Source organism: Hyperolius riggenbachi, chromosome 3, assembly GCF_040937935.1.
Source record: "Hyperolius riggenbachi isolate aHypRig1 chromosome 3, aHypRig1.pri, whole genome shotgun sequence".
Lineage (NCBI taxonomy): Eukaryota > Metazoa > Chordata > Amphibia > Anura > Hyperoliidae > Hyperolius > Hyperolius riggenbachi.
Window position 1 is genome coordinate 259,313,143 of NC_090648.1, and position 15,041 is coordinate 259,328,183.

Genomic DNA, 15,041 nt, shown 5'->3' on the forward strand with positions numbered 1-15,041 from the left:
AATACCAACTGAATACTTTTCTGAATTCTTGCCCCCCCCCCCCCTAAAAAAAATTGTAAAATGTAAGATAATTCATCTTTTACACTACCAAATACAGTATTTTACTCAACACTCGGTAGATCAGTCTAAACTGCTTTGTGAATTGAGGCCAGTTGTGTCTAATGAAAGTCACCTATCTGGCGTGAACTTTAGTTAACCCTTTCTGTACCAGAAGTCTCTGGCCCATTAAAGACCAGAGACTGCTGGTACCACAAAACAGGGCTTACCTATGAATCGCCGCACAGACCTGTCACTCCTGCTGGTCACGCCGGTCTCTCATCGCCGCCGGCCCCTCTCTTTGCCGCCGCTATGACGGGAGAGTTCTGTGCACCAGTCAGAAGCCGATTTCATTGGCTCCTGACCCTGTCATCAATGTAAGCAAATGGGATGGGCTCACAGTGATTATGGGGTCAGGAGCCAATGAAATTGGCAGAACGTCACGTTCAGTGGGAACGGAGGGACCGTGCAGCGGCGATGTTGAAATCTATGTCCTGTTAGAAATAAGTGGCCACAAACAGGATGTAGATTTCAACTAGCACAGTCCGGAAATGGTTAATGAATGAATAGATCATTGAAATCTTTTAGGGAATTCTGTGATTCTAGAACCACTGCTGTACAGCTCAGACTAGATAAGAAATGTGGAAATTCCATCCTAAAATGCCTACAAATATTAAATGATGAACTCTCTCAAATAATTACACTCTTTAGCAGTGCTCCAATATAATGTCTTTAGATGGAAACTTTGAATTTAGACTTTAGTTATATTTTAACTTGCAACATTCCAGCCAAACTTTACATTTTAGTTCATCTCTGTTCAGTAAAGGTTTGTAGCATAATAACTGTAGAATAGCTGTTAGTCACAGTTGAGGCCTTTATTTACATTGAAGTAGGGTAGTGAAATGTTTTCATCTAATGTTTGCCTCTGTAGCATACTGTTCATGCAGTATCCTTGTTATGTAAAGTATCTTATGACCTTACAGTACATCTCCTCTCTGTTAATGTCTTTGTTGTTCAGTGACAGTGTTGAACTAATTTATATGGCAAAAATGCTTGAAATTAGATTTGTCACTGTTCTTGCATTCTCATTGATATTTATAATAATGGAATGTCCTTACTGCTTGCCCTACTACCCACACTGTGTTAACCAATTACTTTAATTTCTGATAGAAGTTAGCCATAGTTTGGTAAATCTATTGCGGAGAATATCAAGCAAGACTTCTTGAATCCGGATGATACCATTTATTGGCTAATGTAACAGAAAAAGTGTAAGCTTTCAGCTGATAAGCCTTCTGCATACTTAATTCCTGTATGCTCAGTATCAAAGAGAGATACTTGCCTAAAGAGAGGGCAGCCTCAGGATCCTATTGAGGCTTCCCTCGGCTTTCTTCAGTTTCCCCTCACCTAATTCGAACTCCGGAAGGATTGCAGACAACGAATAGTCACCAATGTTATTGGAATCGTAAAACCTTTGACATCAATGTGGCAGTGCAGTGAGCCAGAGCTGCTCGTGCACAAGTGGCTATGTGCTGCTGTGCATGCAAGCCTGTGCTTACTCGTCTAGTGCACGGCAGTGCTCGTCACAGAAGAGGAGCTTGGCACTGATGTGTAGGGGGTCCACGCTAGGCAGTGGGAGAATAGAGGAAAGCACACGTACACAATAGAGGAAACCGAGGGAAGCCTTAATAGGATCCTGTGGCTTCTCTCTATTTACATAAGCCTCTTTTTGTACTGAAGCTTTGGCTTGGGTTTCCTTTAAGTTAGCCAATAAATGGTATTGTCCTAATTCAAGACTTCTTGCTTTCACTGATGGCTAACATGGTACCAACACATGCCAGATCTGAATTTAAACAATACAGGGCCCCAGACAAAGCCATCATTTTTTTGTCATGCGAGTTTCCCAGTTAGCAGTATTAGGTGGACAAATATGCCCTTCAATAATGTTAGGTAGCCAGAGGTATTCCCCTAGTATAAGTAGCCTCCCCTCCCCCGCCAGTTTAGGTAGCCATATGTACGTCCCCTTCATATTTGTAAGTAGAGAAGTCAGCTCTCCACACTCCAGCGTCACACCTTGATTTTCTTATCCTTGCCTGCTTTGCTTGTAGTCTCTAGTGCCAGTTGTTAGAATTTAAGCATTATATGCTTGAATTCGTAGGCCTCAGTTACTTTAACTGAGGTTAGTTAAAAGACTTTATTTGCACAGTATACCTTTAAAGAGGATTTCTAGAAGCACTGAAGAACAGTGTGATTCGGAACTCCCAAGGCTGTATCAGAGATATCCAGTGCAGAGGCCAGACCAGCTGGCGACGAACAACATAAACATGAGCCATTGTTATGAAAATATTCTCACAAGAACATTAAACAATGGCCTCCTCAGAACAAGATGACAGTTCCTTGGAAAAGGGAATTGTCAGGGCATGCGCAGTAAAGATTGTGTTTGTCAAGGGGTCTTATAAGCCAATAGCAGGCGATGTTATTGATCCGTCCCTGCTCAGATTATGTCACATTTAACTCTTCAGAGGTTAGTATAAGAAGAGCTAACGTGGCTCCCGAGGGGGGGGGGGGTGGGGGCTACTTCTGCTGCTTCTGGCTGATGTCTTCCACAGTCTACTCTTTTTGTAATGTACTGTCATCTTATCTAACTGTTGCTGTATATAGGCCTAAGTGCAACGTAGCATAGATGTAACATAGGAGAAATCCTGGTTGCCATGCAATGGGACCAAGAGCTGTAACTCAAAGAGGACTCACTACAGAACAATTGCTTCGCTGTGTACAGATAAGCATCTGTATATCTGTTTACTGAATAAACTCCTGAAACTTTGAGGACATCTAAGAAGTTCTATCTCCTATGCTGTTGCTGTGATGAGAGTTGAGATATCACACTTCCTGTGATATGGTGCCGAACGAAGGTGTAGTGTTGTTGCCCATAGCAACCAACTAATATATTCTTACACCAGTGGTTCACACGTTGAGAGAGTTAGATCAAAGCCAGGTGAGGAGAGGAAGCTGAGGATGTGGTACTGGAGCCTGAAAAAGTAAGACGCTTGTTCACTTGCAACTATGTTGTTCAGCGGACCCGCCGCCGGTCTCCCCTATCGACGAACATTCCCCAAGAGCCTGAAGCAATTGTCTTGGCTGCTTTGTGGCTAATCCAGCCCTGCTACAACATGCTGAAACCTTTTTAGGAACTTAAGTGTCATGTCTATAGTGCCCACACTGTCAAGTAGTTGTATTCTTTCTTTGCAGAAAAGTTGCCAAGTAAAACGTGTGCCACCATATTTGGTCTGTATTGCCCTGCACTTATGACCTACAGACACAGGAATACAGGAAACACTCACCGATGCTCCGGCCCCGCCTCCTGTTCACTTCTGGCATTTCAGACTTTAAAGAGAATCTGTATTGTTAAAATCGCACAAAAGTAAACATACCAGTGCGTTAGGGGACATCTCCTATTACCCTCTGTCACAATTTCGCTGCTCCCCGCCGCATTAAAAGTGGTTAAAAACAGTTTTAAAAAGTTTGTTTATAAACAAACAAAATGGCCACGAAAACAGGAAGTAGGTTGATGTACAGTATGTCCACACATGGAAAATACATCCATACACAAGCAGACTGTATACAGCCTTCCTTTTTAATCTCAAGAGATCATTTGTGTGTTTCTTCCCCCCTGCAGCCATCTTCCACTGAAGTGTCAGGCTGTTTCTTCCTGCAGAGTGCAGACAGCTGTGCCTGTATGTAATTCCTCAGTATGTGAAAGCCCAGCCAGCTCAGAGGAGGATTTATCCAGCTTGTAAAAGATAAGAGAGAAGCTGCACTAATCTAAATAATACACAGGCAGTGTGCAGAGAGGGGCCTGGAAGGGGGAGATGCATCACAGAACCACAACACTGAAGAACTTGGCAGCCTTCCAGACACAGGCTGACAAGTCTGACAAGAGAGAGATAAGTTGATTTATTACAGAGATGGTGATAGTAGAACGTGCTGCGGTAAGCCAAAACACATTAGAATAGATTTTGGAACTTGTAGGATGGAAGAAAACCGGATGAAATTTTTGTTACGGAGTCTCTTTAAAGTCTGAAAACCACTGCGCCTGCGTTGCCGTGTCCTCACTCCCGCTGATGTCACCAGGAACGTACTGCGCAGGCACAGACCATACTGGGCCAGCACAGTACGCTCCTGGTGACATCAGTGGCAGCGAGGACACGGCAACACAGGCGCAGTAATTTTTAAGACTTTAAAGTCTGAAATTCCAGACGTGAACAGGAGGCGGGACCGGAGCATCGGTGAGTGGCTGCGTGGGCACAGGATGTCTGCGGGGGACCATAAGAAGCCCCGGGTAAGTTCAATTCATTTTCCCCTGACACCCCCCCCCCCTCCCCCCCTACAGTATTCCTTTAAGCACAAGTACACAAAGCCTTAAAAAATAATTGATGAATGTATAACTATCATTAAAGGGGAACTGAAGAGAGAGGTATATGGAGGCTGCCATGTTTATTTCCTTTTAAGCAATGCCAGTTGCCTGGCAGCCCTGCTGAGCCATTGCCTCTAATACTATTAGCCATAGCCCCTGAACAGGCATGAAGCAGATCAGGTGTTTCAGACTTTAAAGTCAGATCTGACAAGACTAGCTGCATGCTTGATTCTGGTGTTATTCAGATACTACTGCAGAGAGATAGACCAGCAGGGCTGCCAGACAACTGGTACTGATTAAAAGGAAATAAATATGGCAGCCTCTGTGTACCTCTTACTTCAGTTCCCCTTTAAGGCTGATTAGCAAGTTTTGCTCAAGCTTTTTGTGCCCATCGCTAAGCTAAACTAAAGTTTCGTATTAGCAAAGTACCATTAAAGCAGAGTTAAAATCTGGAATAATATTCAATGTATCACAGTTTCCCTACCCTTTTTGCCCATACAGTTTTCCTACTTGCATTTGACCCAAAGTAATGCGGTCTGTGTAAAAATCACAAGTCCCCAAGCATAGAATACAGCAGGGCTAGGAACTGCCAATAAAATTGATGTATTATATTAGATCAATTAAAAAAAAAAAAAAACATCAGTAAAGAATCATGCAGTAATCCTGGAAAACCAAAAACACAACCCCACCTGTGTACATGTAATAACGGCTTTGGGAATTTTTGGTGCATGGTGAAGCCGGAATTTTTTTTTCTTTGCGCTGGATGTACTATTTCCAGAAGAATCTGAGAGTAGATTATCACCAATGTTAAAATAATATAAGGTCATTCTCGTGCAGGGACACTTCAGCCCTACTTGTACACGGCTGGGAGCTTGGCCATGAGAACATATCTGACAAGCTCTTGTCTGATATATTCAGTCGGTCCATGCATGGTGGTGGAGGCAAAGAGGACACGGGAAGCTTCTGTACTATCCAGAGGCTTCCCTCTAAATAGCTAAGTATATTTCTCTAATTATCATCCGGGACAACCTGAGATCCGGTCCCGCCCCGGATCTGTGGAAACACAATCAACCAAGAAGATTAAAAGCCCCCGCCCTCCCATACTCCTCAGTTCATCTGTGTTTCCGCGCGGAAACACGCTAAGAAGCAAAGCTCCTGATTTTTTTGTTTTTTGGTACTCACCAAAGGGTGAGTCAGGCGATTGGAGGTTCAGTGGCAAAGTGTTACAGGAGGTGACACAGGCCGCGGCCTCCGAAACAGGCAGTGTGCGTCCTCTGATGTGGTTTTGGTCGCCACACTGCTCCTCTTCCATCCGGACGCCGGCTCTGCAAGGCGCATCCGTGTCTGGAGGCGGCACCCTGTGAGGTCAGACGCGGAGGCGTAAGCGTACTGACGTCACGAGGCCGCGGAAGGGGCGGAACGGAGAGTCAGGAAGTGAAACAGGCGTGCTCCTGGCGTTCTCCGTCTCAAAGGCCTGCAGGCAGCAGTGGCACTGGCGGTGAGGCAGCGATCAGCAACATGTCTCAACCGCAGAAGGGGGAACAGCCTCAGCAGCAGCGTGACACGGAGGTTCCAAGCCCCGCTTCTAAAGCCACTTCGCATGGGCAACCATCAGGTTCTACAGTGGTGAGTCCTCCAGTTGGAGGGAGTTGTTTCTGCCATGTTTTCCTTCTGATGGTGTCTCAGTATTTTGTCATCTCTTGTGTTTTTCAGGCAAAAACTGAGTCAAAAAATGCTCCACCTAAATATAAGAGATGTGGCCTATGTAATACTAAGATATCTTTAGAGGCCCCTAGGAATATATGTCAAAATTGTACAGAGTCCATTGTAGCTTCCCAGACTTCCAATATTTTAAAGGAGGTTATGGAATCTGTTAATAAAAACATGCAGGAGACTCTGGATAAATTTAAAGAATCTTTTGTACAACCTCCTCCTGCTGAATCCCTTCCGGGACCTTCTAACAGAGGGTTTTCGCATTTCTCCATTCCTGCGGATACACTTGCAGCCGAGGAAGAGGGAGATCAGGGAGAGGAGGAGGAGGAGGAAGAGGGGGCACTTTCTGAGACTAGGTCTCAGGAGGAGGATCAACCCCTATCTGAGAACTCAGATAGTGAAATGATTGTTAAGACCCCTAGATTTTTATTTTCTCCGGAGGAATCTTCTGAGTTATTAAAAGCGGTCTATACTACAGAACAGATTAATGAACCTATCCCAGATGTTACCCCTCAGGACCAGGTTTATTCAGGATTGGGGCAATCAATGGGTAGAGTTTTTCCCATCCACAAAACCTTGCAAGAAATTATTTCTTCCCAGTGGCAAAATCCTGAGAGGCCCCTTTTTATTCCCAAATCGGCCAAGAGAAAGTATCCCTTTGCTCAGGCGGAAATTGAAAAATTAACTAAATGCCCAAAGCTTGATGCTTCCCTGTCAAAGTATTCGAAAGATTCCGACCTATCTTTTGAGGACACTGGTGTCCTCAAAGATGTGATGGATAGGAAAGTAGATTCACTGCTAAAGAAAGCCTGGGAGTCAGCAGCCTTTGGGTTCATTCCAGGTATTTCGGCAACATGTATCTCTAGGAATCTGAGAATCTGGATGGATAATTTGATTGATCAGATTTCTAAGGGCGCTCCTTTAAAGGATTATGCGTCATCCCTTCCTGTGGTCCTTAGGGCAGTGGCTTTTTTAGCGGACGCAGTCACGGAACTTATCAGAGTGTCGGCCCGTACTACCGCTCTGGTGAATTCGGCGAGACGGGCCGTGTGGCTAAAGACCTGGGAGGGAGATCAAACTTCAAAAAATAGACTTTGTTCTATCCCCTTTGAAGGTAATTTACTCTTTGGGCCGGGCTTGGATGATGTTTTATCCCGCTCGGCGGAAAAAGGGAAACAATTTCCAAGTAAAAAGAAGGTGGTTAAAGGTAAGAAACCGTTTCTGTCTCTAAAGCAAGTCTCTTCTCAGGGAGGGAATCGGAATGTGCAGAGGAAGTGGTCCTTTCCGAGAGGAAGGGGGAGAGGGGGTTTCGCTCTTGGTAAGACCGAACCCTCCAAATCTAAGAAATGACAGTCTGCCCGTGGGGGGAAGATTGATTTATTTTCGATCGGAATGGGAGAAATTGAATCCCGATCCGTTTGTATTGCAGATTATAAGACAGGGTTACCGACTTCAATTTGCCAGTTCCCCCCCCTCAAAGGAAGTTTGTAAACCCGACTCCAAGAGATCCGGAAAAAGCCCGGGGTCTCGAATTGGAGATTCAGAAATTATTGGAAAAAAGAGTAATTGTACCGGTACCCCAGGAAGAGGTATTCCAGGGGTACTATTCTCATGTCTTTTTGGTAAGGAAAGCCAATGGAGAGTTCCGGTTTATTCTGAACCTGAAATCTCTCAACCCATTCTTAATATACAAGAGATTCAGAATGGAAAGCATTTATTCGGTGAAAGCCCTATTGAAAGGCAAAGAGTTCTTTGCATCAATAGATCTTCGAGACGCGTACTTGCACATCCCTATTTTTTCCGCCCATCAAAAATATTTGAGATTTGCAATAAAGACAGAATCTCGGATTCGTCACTTTCAGTTTCAGGCAATGCCCTTCGGAATTGCGACAGCACCCCGCATATTCACGAAGGTCCTGGCAGAAGTGATGAAAACTTTAAGAATTCAGGGTATCTCGATTGTTCCATACTTGGACGATCTTCTAATAGTCGCAGAATCAGAAGATCTCCTCATAACCCACAGAGACATTGTAATCAAGACCCTCTCTCAGGTCGGATGGATTATAAATTACGAGAAGTCAGCCCTCTCTCCAGTACAGGAAATCATATTTTTGGGTTACAAAATAGATTCAGTGGTAAAAAAGATTTTTTTACCTTCAGAGAAAATTGTAAAGATCCAGTCGGAAGTAGAAAGTATGATGGGTCAGGAGATGTCTTCTCTCCGATTGATCATGCGAATTCTAGGCCTATTCTCAGCAGCCATCCCAGCAGTCACTTGGGCCCAGTCACACAGCAGGGTGCTGCAAGCATTACTGTTGACAAATTGGGACAAATCCAGGGAATCCCTGGACCTACTAATCCCTATTCCAGACACAGTAAAGGACAGTCTAGGCTGGTGGATGGAGGCGCAGAACCTGGACAAGGGGAGATTCTGGAGGCAGAGCAACCCAATAAAGATCTTTACAGACGCGAGTTCCTGGGGTTGGGGGGCGACAGCGCTGGGCAATCTGGCCCAGGGGAATTGGTCATCCTCAATAAGAAAGAAATCGTCCAACTTCAGGGAACTGATGGCAGTTCAGGAGGCTCTTCTATCCTTTCAATCTCTGATAGAAGGCAATCATGTCTTAATATTTTCCGACAACATCACGACGGTGGCATATCTGTCAAAACAGGGGGGCACGAGATCAAGAGATCTGATGTCCCTTTGTGCAGAAATCTTAAACTGGATAGAACCTCGAGTTCTATCTTTATCCGCGGTTCACATAAAAGGCGCCCTCAACATAGAGGCGGATTTTTTGAGCCGACAGGAGATAAACCATTCGGAGTGGGAGCTTCATTCGGAGGTCTTCCGAATGGTAACGCAAAGGTTTGGAGTGCCAGAGGTAGATCTGTTTGCATCCCCACGGAATGCAAAAGTGAAGCCTTTTTACTCTCTCCACAAAAGCCAGGAGTCGTTGGGGTTGGACGCGCTAAGTCTTGCCTGGGAATTCAACCTATGCTACGCATTCCCTCCGATAGTACTTCTTCCGCAAGTGTTGGTAAAACTTCAAAGAGAAAAAGTCAGGTTAATTTTGATAGCGCCTCAATGGCCAAAGAGGCCTTGGTACGCGACTCTACTAAGATTGTCAATAGAGCCACCTTTTCCTCTACCGGTTCGCCCGGACCTTCTAATTCAAGGCCCACTGATTCATCCCAGTCCACAATTATTCAAACTGGCAGCCTGGATCCTGAGAGGGTGATAATGAGAAACAAGGGACTTTCGGAAAAAGTTATTGAGACTATTATGAAATGTAGAAAGCCGGTAACTCAGAAGATATACCGTAAGGTTTGGAAGGTATATACAGCTTGGTGTGAATCGCGTTCAAGAAGTCAGACTTTGACTAGTTCTGTCCTGGAGTTCCTCCAGGATGGATTCGATATGAAACTAGCACCTAGTACCCTTAAGGTTCAGTGTTCAGCCTTATCCATTCTTCTAGATAGACACCTTGCACAGGAAGAATTAGTAAAGAATTTCTTTAAAGCCCTACAGAGATCTTCTCCACTTCCACATAAGATTTTTCCCCAATGGGACTTATCTTTAGTTCTCAACGGCCTAATCAAAGCTCCTTTCGAACCAATTCAGGAAATCGATATAAAGTTTTTAACGTACAAATTAGCATTTCTGATCGCTATAACGTCGGCTAGACGTTTAAGCGATCTACAAGCCTTATCTATCAAGGACCCGTTTTTGGTAATTTGTCCGGATAGCGTAAGGCTTAGATTAGATCCTGCTTATCTGCCGAAGGTAGCTTCTACCTTTCACAGATCGCAGGAAATTGTCCTTCCTTCCTTCTGTTCCAAACCTTCGGGACCAAAGGAAGAAAGTTATCACTGTCTAGATGTCAGAAGAATCATATTAGTCTATCTCTCTAGAACTAGGGAATTCAGGAAATCAAATAATCTGTTAGTATTATTTGCAGGAAAGAATAGGGGGCAGCAAGCTTCCAGACATACTATCGCTAGATGGATCAGATTAACCATAGGGACAGCTTATGAGGGGAGTAACTGTACGGTACCATCTAACATCACGGCTCATTCTACCCGTTCCTTATCGACTTCTTGGGCAGAGAGAGCGGGAGCCACCATTCAGCAAATTTGTCAAGCGGCAACTTGGTCCAGCGCATCTACCTTTATCAAACACTACAGAGTGGATGTATTATCACAGCAGGATCAGTCGTTTGGCAGAAAGGTGCTTCAGGCAGTGGTCCCTCCCTAGGTGAGTCTTTTTTGGTTCAAAAAGACTTCTTGACTATCTCTCAGGTTGTCCCGGATGATAATTAGAGAAAGACTCCTATTAGACCTACCGGTAATGGAGTTTCTGATTGTCATCCGGGACAACGCCTATAACCCTTTCCCTTCGCCTGTTGCGCACCTATCTTGTAATATACAGGTCACTGGGGTTTTTTTTATTAGTCACAAGGACGTTCCTCTCTACATCTTGGTGTTTCTGGGCTTGTTTACTTTCAGACGCACTGAGGAGTATGGGAGGGCGGGGGCTTTTAATCTTCTTGGTTGATTGTGTTTCCACAGATCCGGGGCGGGACCGGATCTCAGGTTGTCCCGGATGACAATCAGAAACTCCATTACCGGTAGGTCTAATAGGAGTCTTTTCTCTCCTTTTTTTTTTCTGCCACTTCGGATTCACTTTAAGCATCCAGGCGATATTGATGTTCAGACAAGAGGGAGACAGTGCAGGTAACTGCTACTGCCTACTGAGATGGAATTGACAACCCAGGAAGTGAGGATATCTAAGGCATGGGACATCAGATAAAAACTAAAATGTATAATTTTGGCTCAGAGGAGAAGATATAAACAACTATGATGTATTTAGAAAAGACCTGTAAAATTCAGGTTTGCTTTAGACTCAATCTCTGTGCTCTTGTGCTTGTCTTTTAGTTTCCAAGTATTTGGCACTCCTTGTTGAAATTAAACCCATCAACAATGTGAAGGTACTCAAAGCTGTAGACAGCAGTGTAAGAGTACAGGTAAGCCTAGGTCTTCCATTTTAATTGCATATCTTGTTGTTGGCTTTGCTTATTTAGAATGATACAAACAATTGTTTATTTTTGATTAAGGTCTAGAATGATGTACCGTAGTACTTAAAATAATATTTCCGGCACCCTAAAATGTTCTAGCATGTGAAAAAGTGAATGTGTGAAAACGACTTGCTGCTGGAACTGTACTGACTCTCTTTTATGATTGTAGGTGGGATGTTAATGTGAATTACAGCTAAAGCAGCGCTCAGAAGCTAATTTGGGCGCCAACGAAAGACAGCGCCCAAATTGCTTAAAAACAGTGTAATTCGTCTTCCAGCATTAGCTGGCAGCCAGAATTGCGTCTTTCCCCACTATCCATGGCACCCTGGAGGAGGTATAATAATTAATGCTGCTGAGACTTGTTTAGGACCACAGTAGGCCGTTTATCAGCTTCATCCTGCGCCTAAATTTGTCTGCGCCATTTTTACGTGCATCTCCCAATGGGCGTATTATTAGTAATCCAGCAATCCTGTTTTGGATTTTTTTTTTGTTTGTTTTTTTTGTCTGTCATGGGTTTAAAATTAAGAGAAATACAGTATATGCCTGGAGCATAGTGGGGGCTGCTGAATAGTGTCTGGATAGTGTAACTGTTAAGGGCTCTGCCACGGGAGACTAGTGTTCATATCTCTGCTCTTCCTGATCAGTAAGCCAGCAGCTATTCAGTAGAAGGACTTGGGCAATACTCCCTAACACTGCTACTGCCTATAGTGTGTCCGTATGGCTACAGCTCTGGTGTTTTGAGTCCACCAGGAGAAAAGTGCAGTATAAATGTTCTGTGTCTTGCTAAAGGGTTAGTACATCAGAAGTTTAATAATTGAAGTCTCTCATCAGATGCTTGTAATGAAAACTGAAGATTTGGGGCACATGGCAGTTTTACCAGTACTAACGCCAGGAGAACAGCACACGTTACGCAGTCAGCGCAGCTCGCAGCACCAGTGTACCGCACACATTGCTATGGTAAGGTGTGGCACACTTCTTGCATAAGTAGCATGGTGCACGTTACCCCGATATTGTGAGTTGCGCTAACTGCATAGTACACGCTTCTCTTCTGGCATTACTATTGGTAAAATTTGTCATGTGCTCCCTGCACACAGAAAATTTATAGACAGGCCCATTATGTGGTAGGAGTTATATTTTATTGGTTATCTCACTTTTTTTTTTTTTAATGTTCACTATGTTATTTTTGCCAGTTTCTTTATCCGGGGGAAGATGCACATCCATCTTCAGACAGTCACCTTTTACTAGCTTCAGAAGAAAAATGTGAGTACCTGACATGCATAAATTCATTTGTGTAAGGTACTGTAGACTGTACATCATGGTTTCTTTATTGTTAAAATATGAATAATATAGGTCAGTGTTATATATTCTCTTTTTCTAAACTTTGTACTGCGCCTGCGCAGTAAGCTCCCGATGACGCGCACGGGAGCGCACATATTCGTCTATGTAGAAGTATATTAGACAGGGATCGGCGGCGGGGAACCGAGGATCGTAGGAGGTCTGTGCAGGACATTACAGCTGCAGGGGGCTGATAGAAGCACCAGGTAAGTGTCGGATTTTGTCTTTTGATTCCCTCCACATATGGCTCACGCGTATCGGAGCTCACACTGGCTCCTTAATCATAGCCTATCACGGTGCAGCGGAACATCTTTTTCTTTTGTTTGCATTGAGACCCGGTATTCCTGCTCCTCTGGGTTATGCACCGGTGGTGCCAGCATCTCCATTCTTTGTCTATTATCCAATGCCACTTTCACTTGAAAAAAAAGCAATGCTTTTAAGTATATCTTTTCCCACTCCCATTTTGTGAGTACTTTAACCTTTGCGATCTTCTTTACCCCTTTCTGTCATCACTCCTACATCTTATATCAGTGCCTTATTTTATGCCCCTCTATCAACCTCAAATAGTAGCATTAGTGATATAATTTATTCTTGCAGCCTGGTTAAAGATCTGTGACACAGTGATATTTTAGCTGGAGAGGCGGAGAATATCTTCTAAAGAGGATCCTAAGAAAACAGTTTTAGTACTAATAGAAAAAATATTGAGTACTCAACTTTGTTTTATTGTCAGAAGTGAACTATTGTGGCTACAGTTGCCCCTCATGTGCTAGTGTGCCTGAAATTTCGTGCTCTTGACCTGTCAGAGGATCTAAATTTTGTGTCTTTGTAAATCCATGCTGTATGCTGTGATCTGAAAGGACAGGGAAACGACAGATTGAGAAAAAACACATGAGCTATCTCTTTTTTACAGATATTGAGCAGTTTCATGTAAACACTGAAAATGAAGATACAAATGTGGTAAGACTTAGCGCATTTAACTCTTTTGGTAATACTTTGTAATAATTTTTATTTACGCGTTTATTGTTACTGGATTAATTTTATTCGTGTCTTTTTTTTTCATATATTTATATATTTTCATGATCTACATAAAATATTTATGGGGGGGGGAACAAAAATACACCTATTGGAAAGACACATGTGCTCCACTCATGCACACTCCCAGGAAAGCTAAAGGAGATCCAGAAATAAGCTGCTACATGCTTATATATATATATAACTAAATAATGCTACCGTTATTGCATTTGGAAGCCCTATAGGGGGTCATGGACCTGCGCAAATGCAGCCGGCGCTGGACTCTACATGTAGTATCCAAGACGAGACGGTGGGATCTGCTGTGACGTTTACATGATGCCAACTGTCGTCACCTTTATTTACAACCGCTTCTACTTATTTGAATGGAATGGTGGTATATTCCTTTTAAACTATGCTTTTGTTACTTACCAAAAACGACATGTTTACCCCCCGTGTGCACCAGCCCTAAGAAGCCAATTATATTTCACCTGTGTTTTTCAAGTTGGGGTACTTCACTTTATATTAAGGTTTTATAGTAGTCTCCAGGTTCTACAGTCCACATCTCATGACTTTATTCCCTCGACTGGAGAGCAGTTGATCAGAGCCTTCTGCCTCAAACAAGTGCATCTGTGTATCTGTAAATATTTGAGCCCGGTATGCCCACTAAAGATTTTCATGTACAAGTGCTTCTTTTTATTGGGCATGCATGGTTCACAAACTCTTGCATGCCCAAGTCAAATGTACTCATTCACATGCACTGTGTATGCACGGTTTCTGAACTGCGCTTTCCCAGTTCAAATGCGTTTGTTCGTGGCAGAGGACGCTCTCGGATGGATGACTTGTTCCCAGTTAGAGGAATTAAGGCTTGTGGAACAGGGCCCTGGAGTCTGAAGACTACTATGAAATATTTTTAAGAAAGTTAGAAAAACAGGGCCCTCTTAGTATTTTAGATACTCTATAGTAGTTTTTTGGGACTAGTCCACTGTCCATAACCTAAACTAAATTTAGGGCTTTAACACTGGCAGACGCAGTGTGAATGGCACTGTGTCAGTAAACAGAGAAGTACAGGCAGTAGGGGGGCACACCACTCTACGCCCACTGCTGTCTTGGCTTCTCCGTTCACTGACCCAGTGCCATTCACACTACCTATGTTAAGTAAAAAATGCACCTACATGCATTTTAACAAGTTGAGGACCACAGGCTTACACCCCCCTACTGACCAGGCCATTTTTTTTTACAATTAAGGCCACTGCAGGTTTAACAGTATACTGCACGGCCATACAACTTAGCACACTAACCAATCTTTCCTCCTTTTCTTGCCACCAACAGAGCTTTCTGTTGGTGGCATCTGATTGCTGCTGCTGCGGGGTTTTTTTGTTTGCTTGTTTTTTTTAATTAATTTGATTGGAATGAAGCTCCGTAACTCAGTGGGGATGCGCGATTCCCACTAATCTTCGCCC

The 15,041-nt window shown here is 43.6% G+C and overlaps 1 protein-coding gene across 3 annotated transcripts in view; it reads left to right on the forward strand.

Moving 5' to 3' along the window:
* The window catches only part of GSAP (gamma-secretase activating protein), a 137,142-nt gene that overhangs the window by 35,084 nt on the left and 87,017 nt on the right, over window positions 1-15,041 (forward strand). For all 3 annotated transcript variants that reach the window (XM_068276214.1, XM_068276216.1, XM_068276215.1), the window contains 3 exons: window positions 11,096-11,184; window positions 12,426-12,495; window positions 13,481-13,527. In XM_068276214.1, coding sequence (XP_068132315.1) covers window positions 11,096-11,184; window positions 12,426-12,495; window positions 13,481-13,527 — 206 coding nt within the window. The remainder of the gene's footprint in view (window positions 1-11,095; window positions 11,185-12,425; window positions 12,496-13,480; window positions 13,528-15,041) is intronic.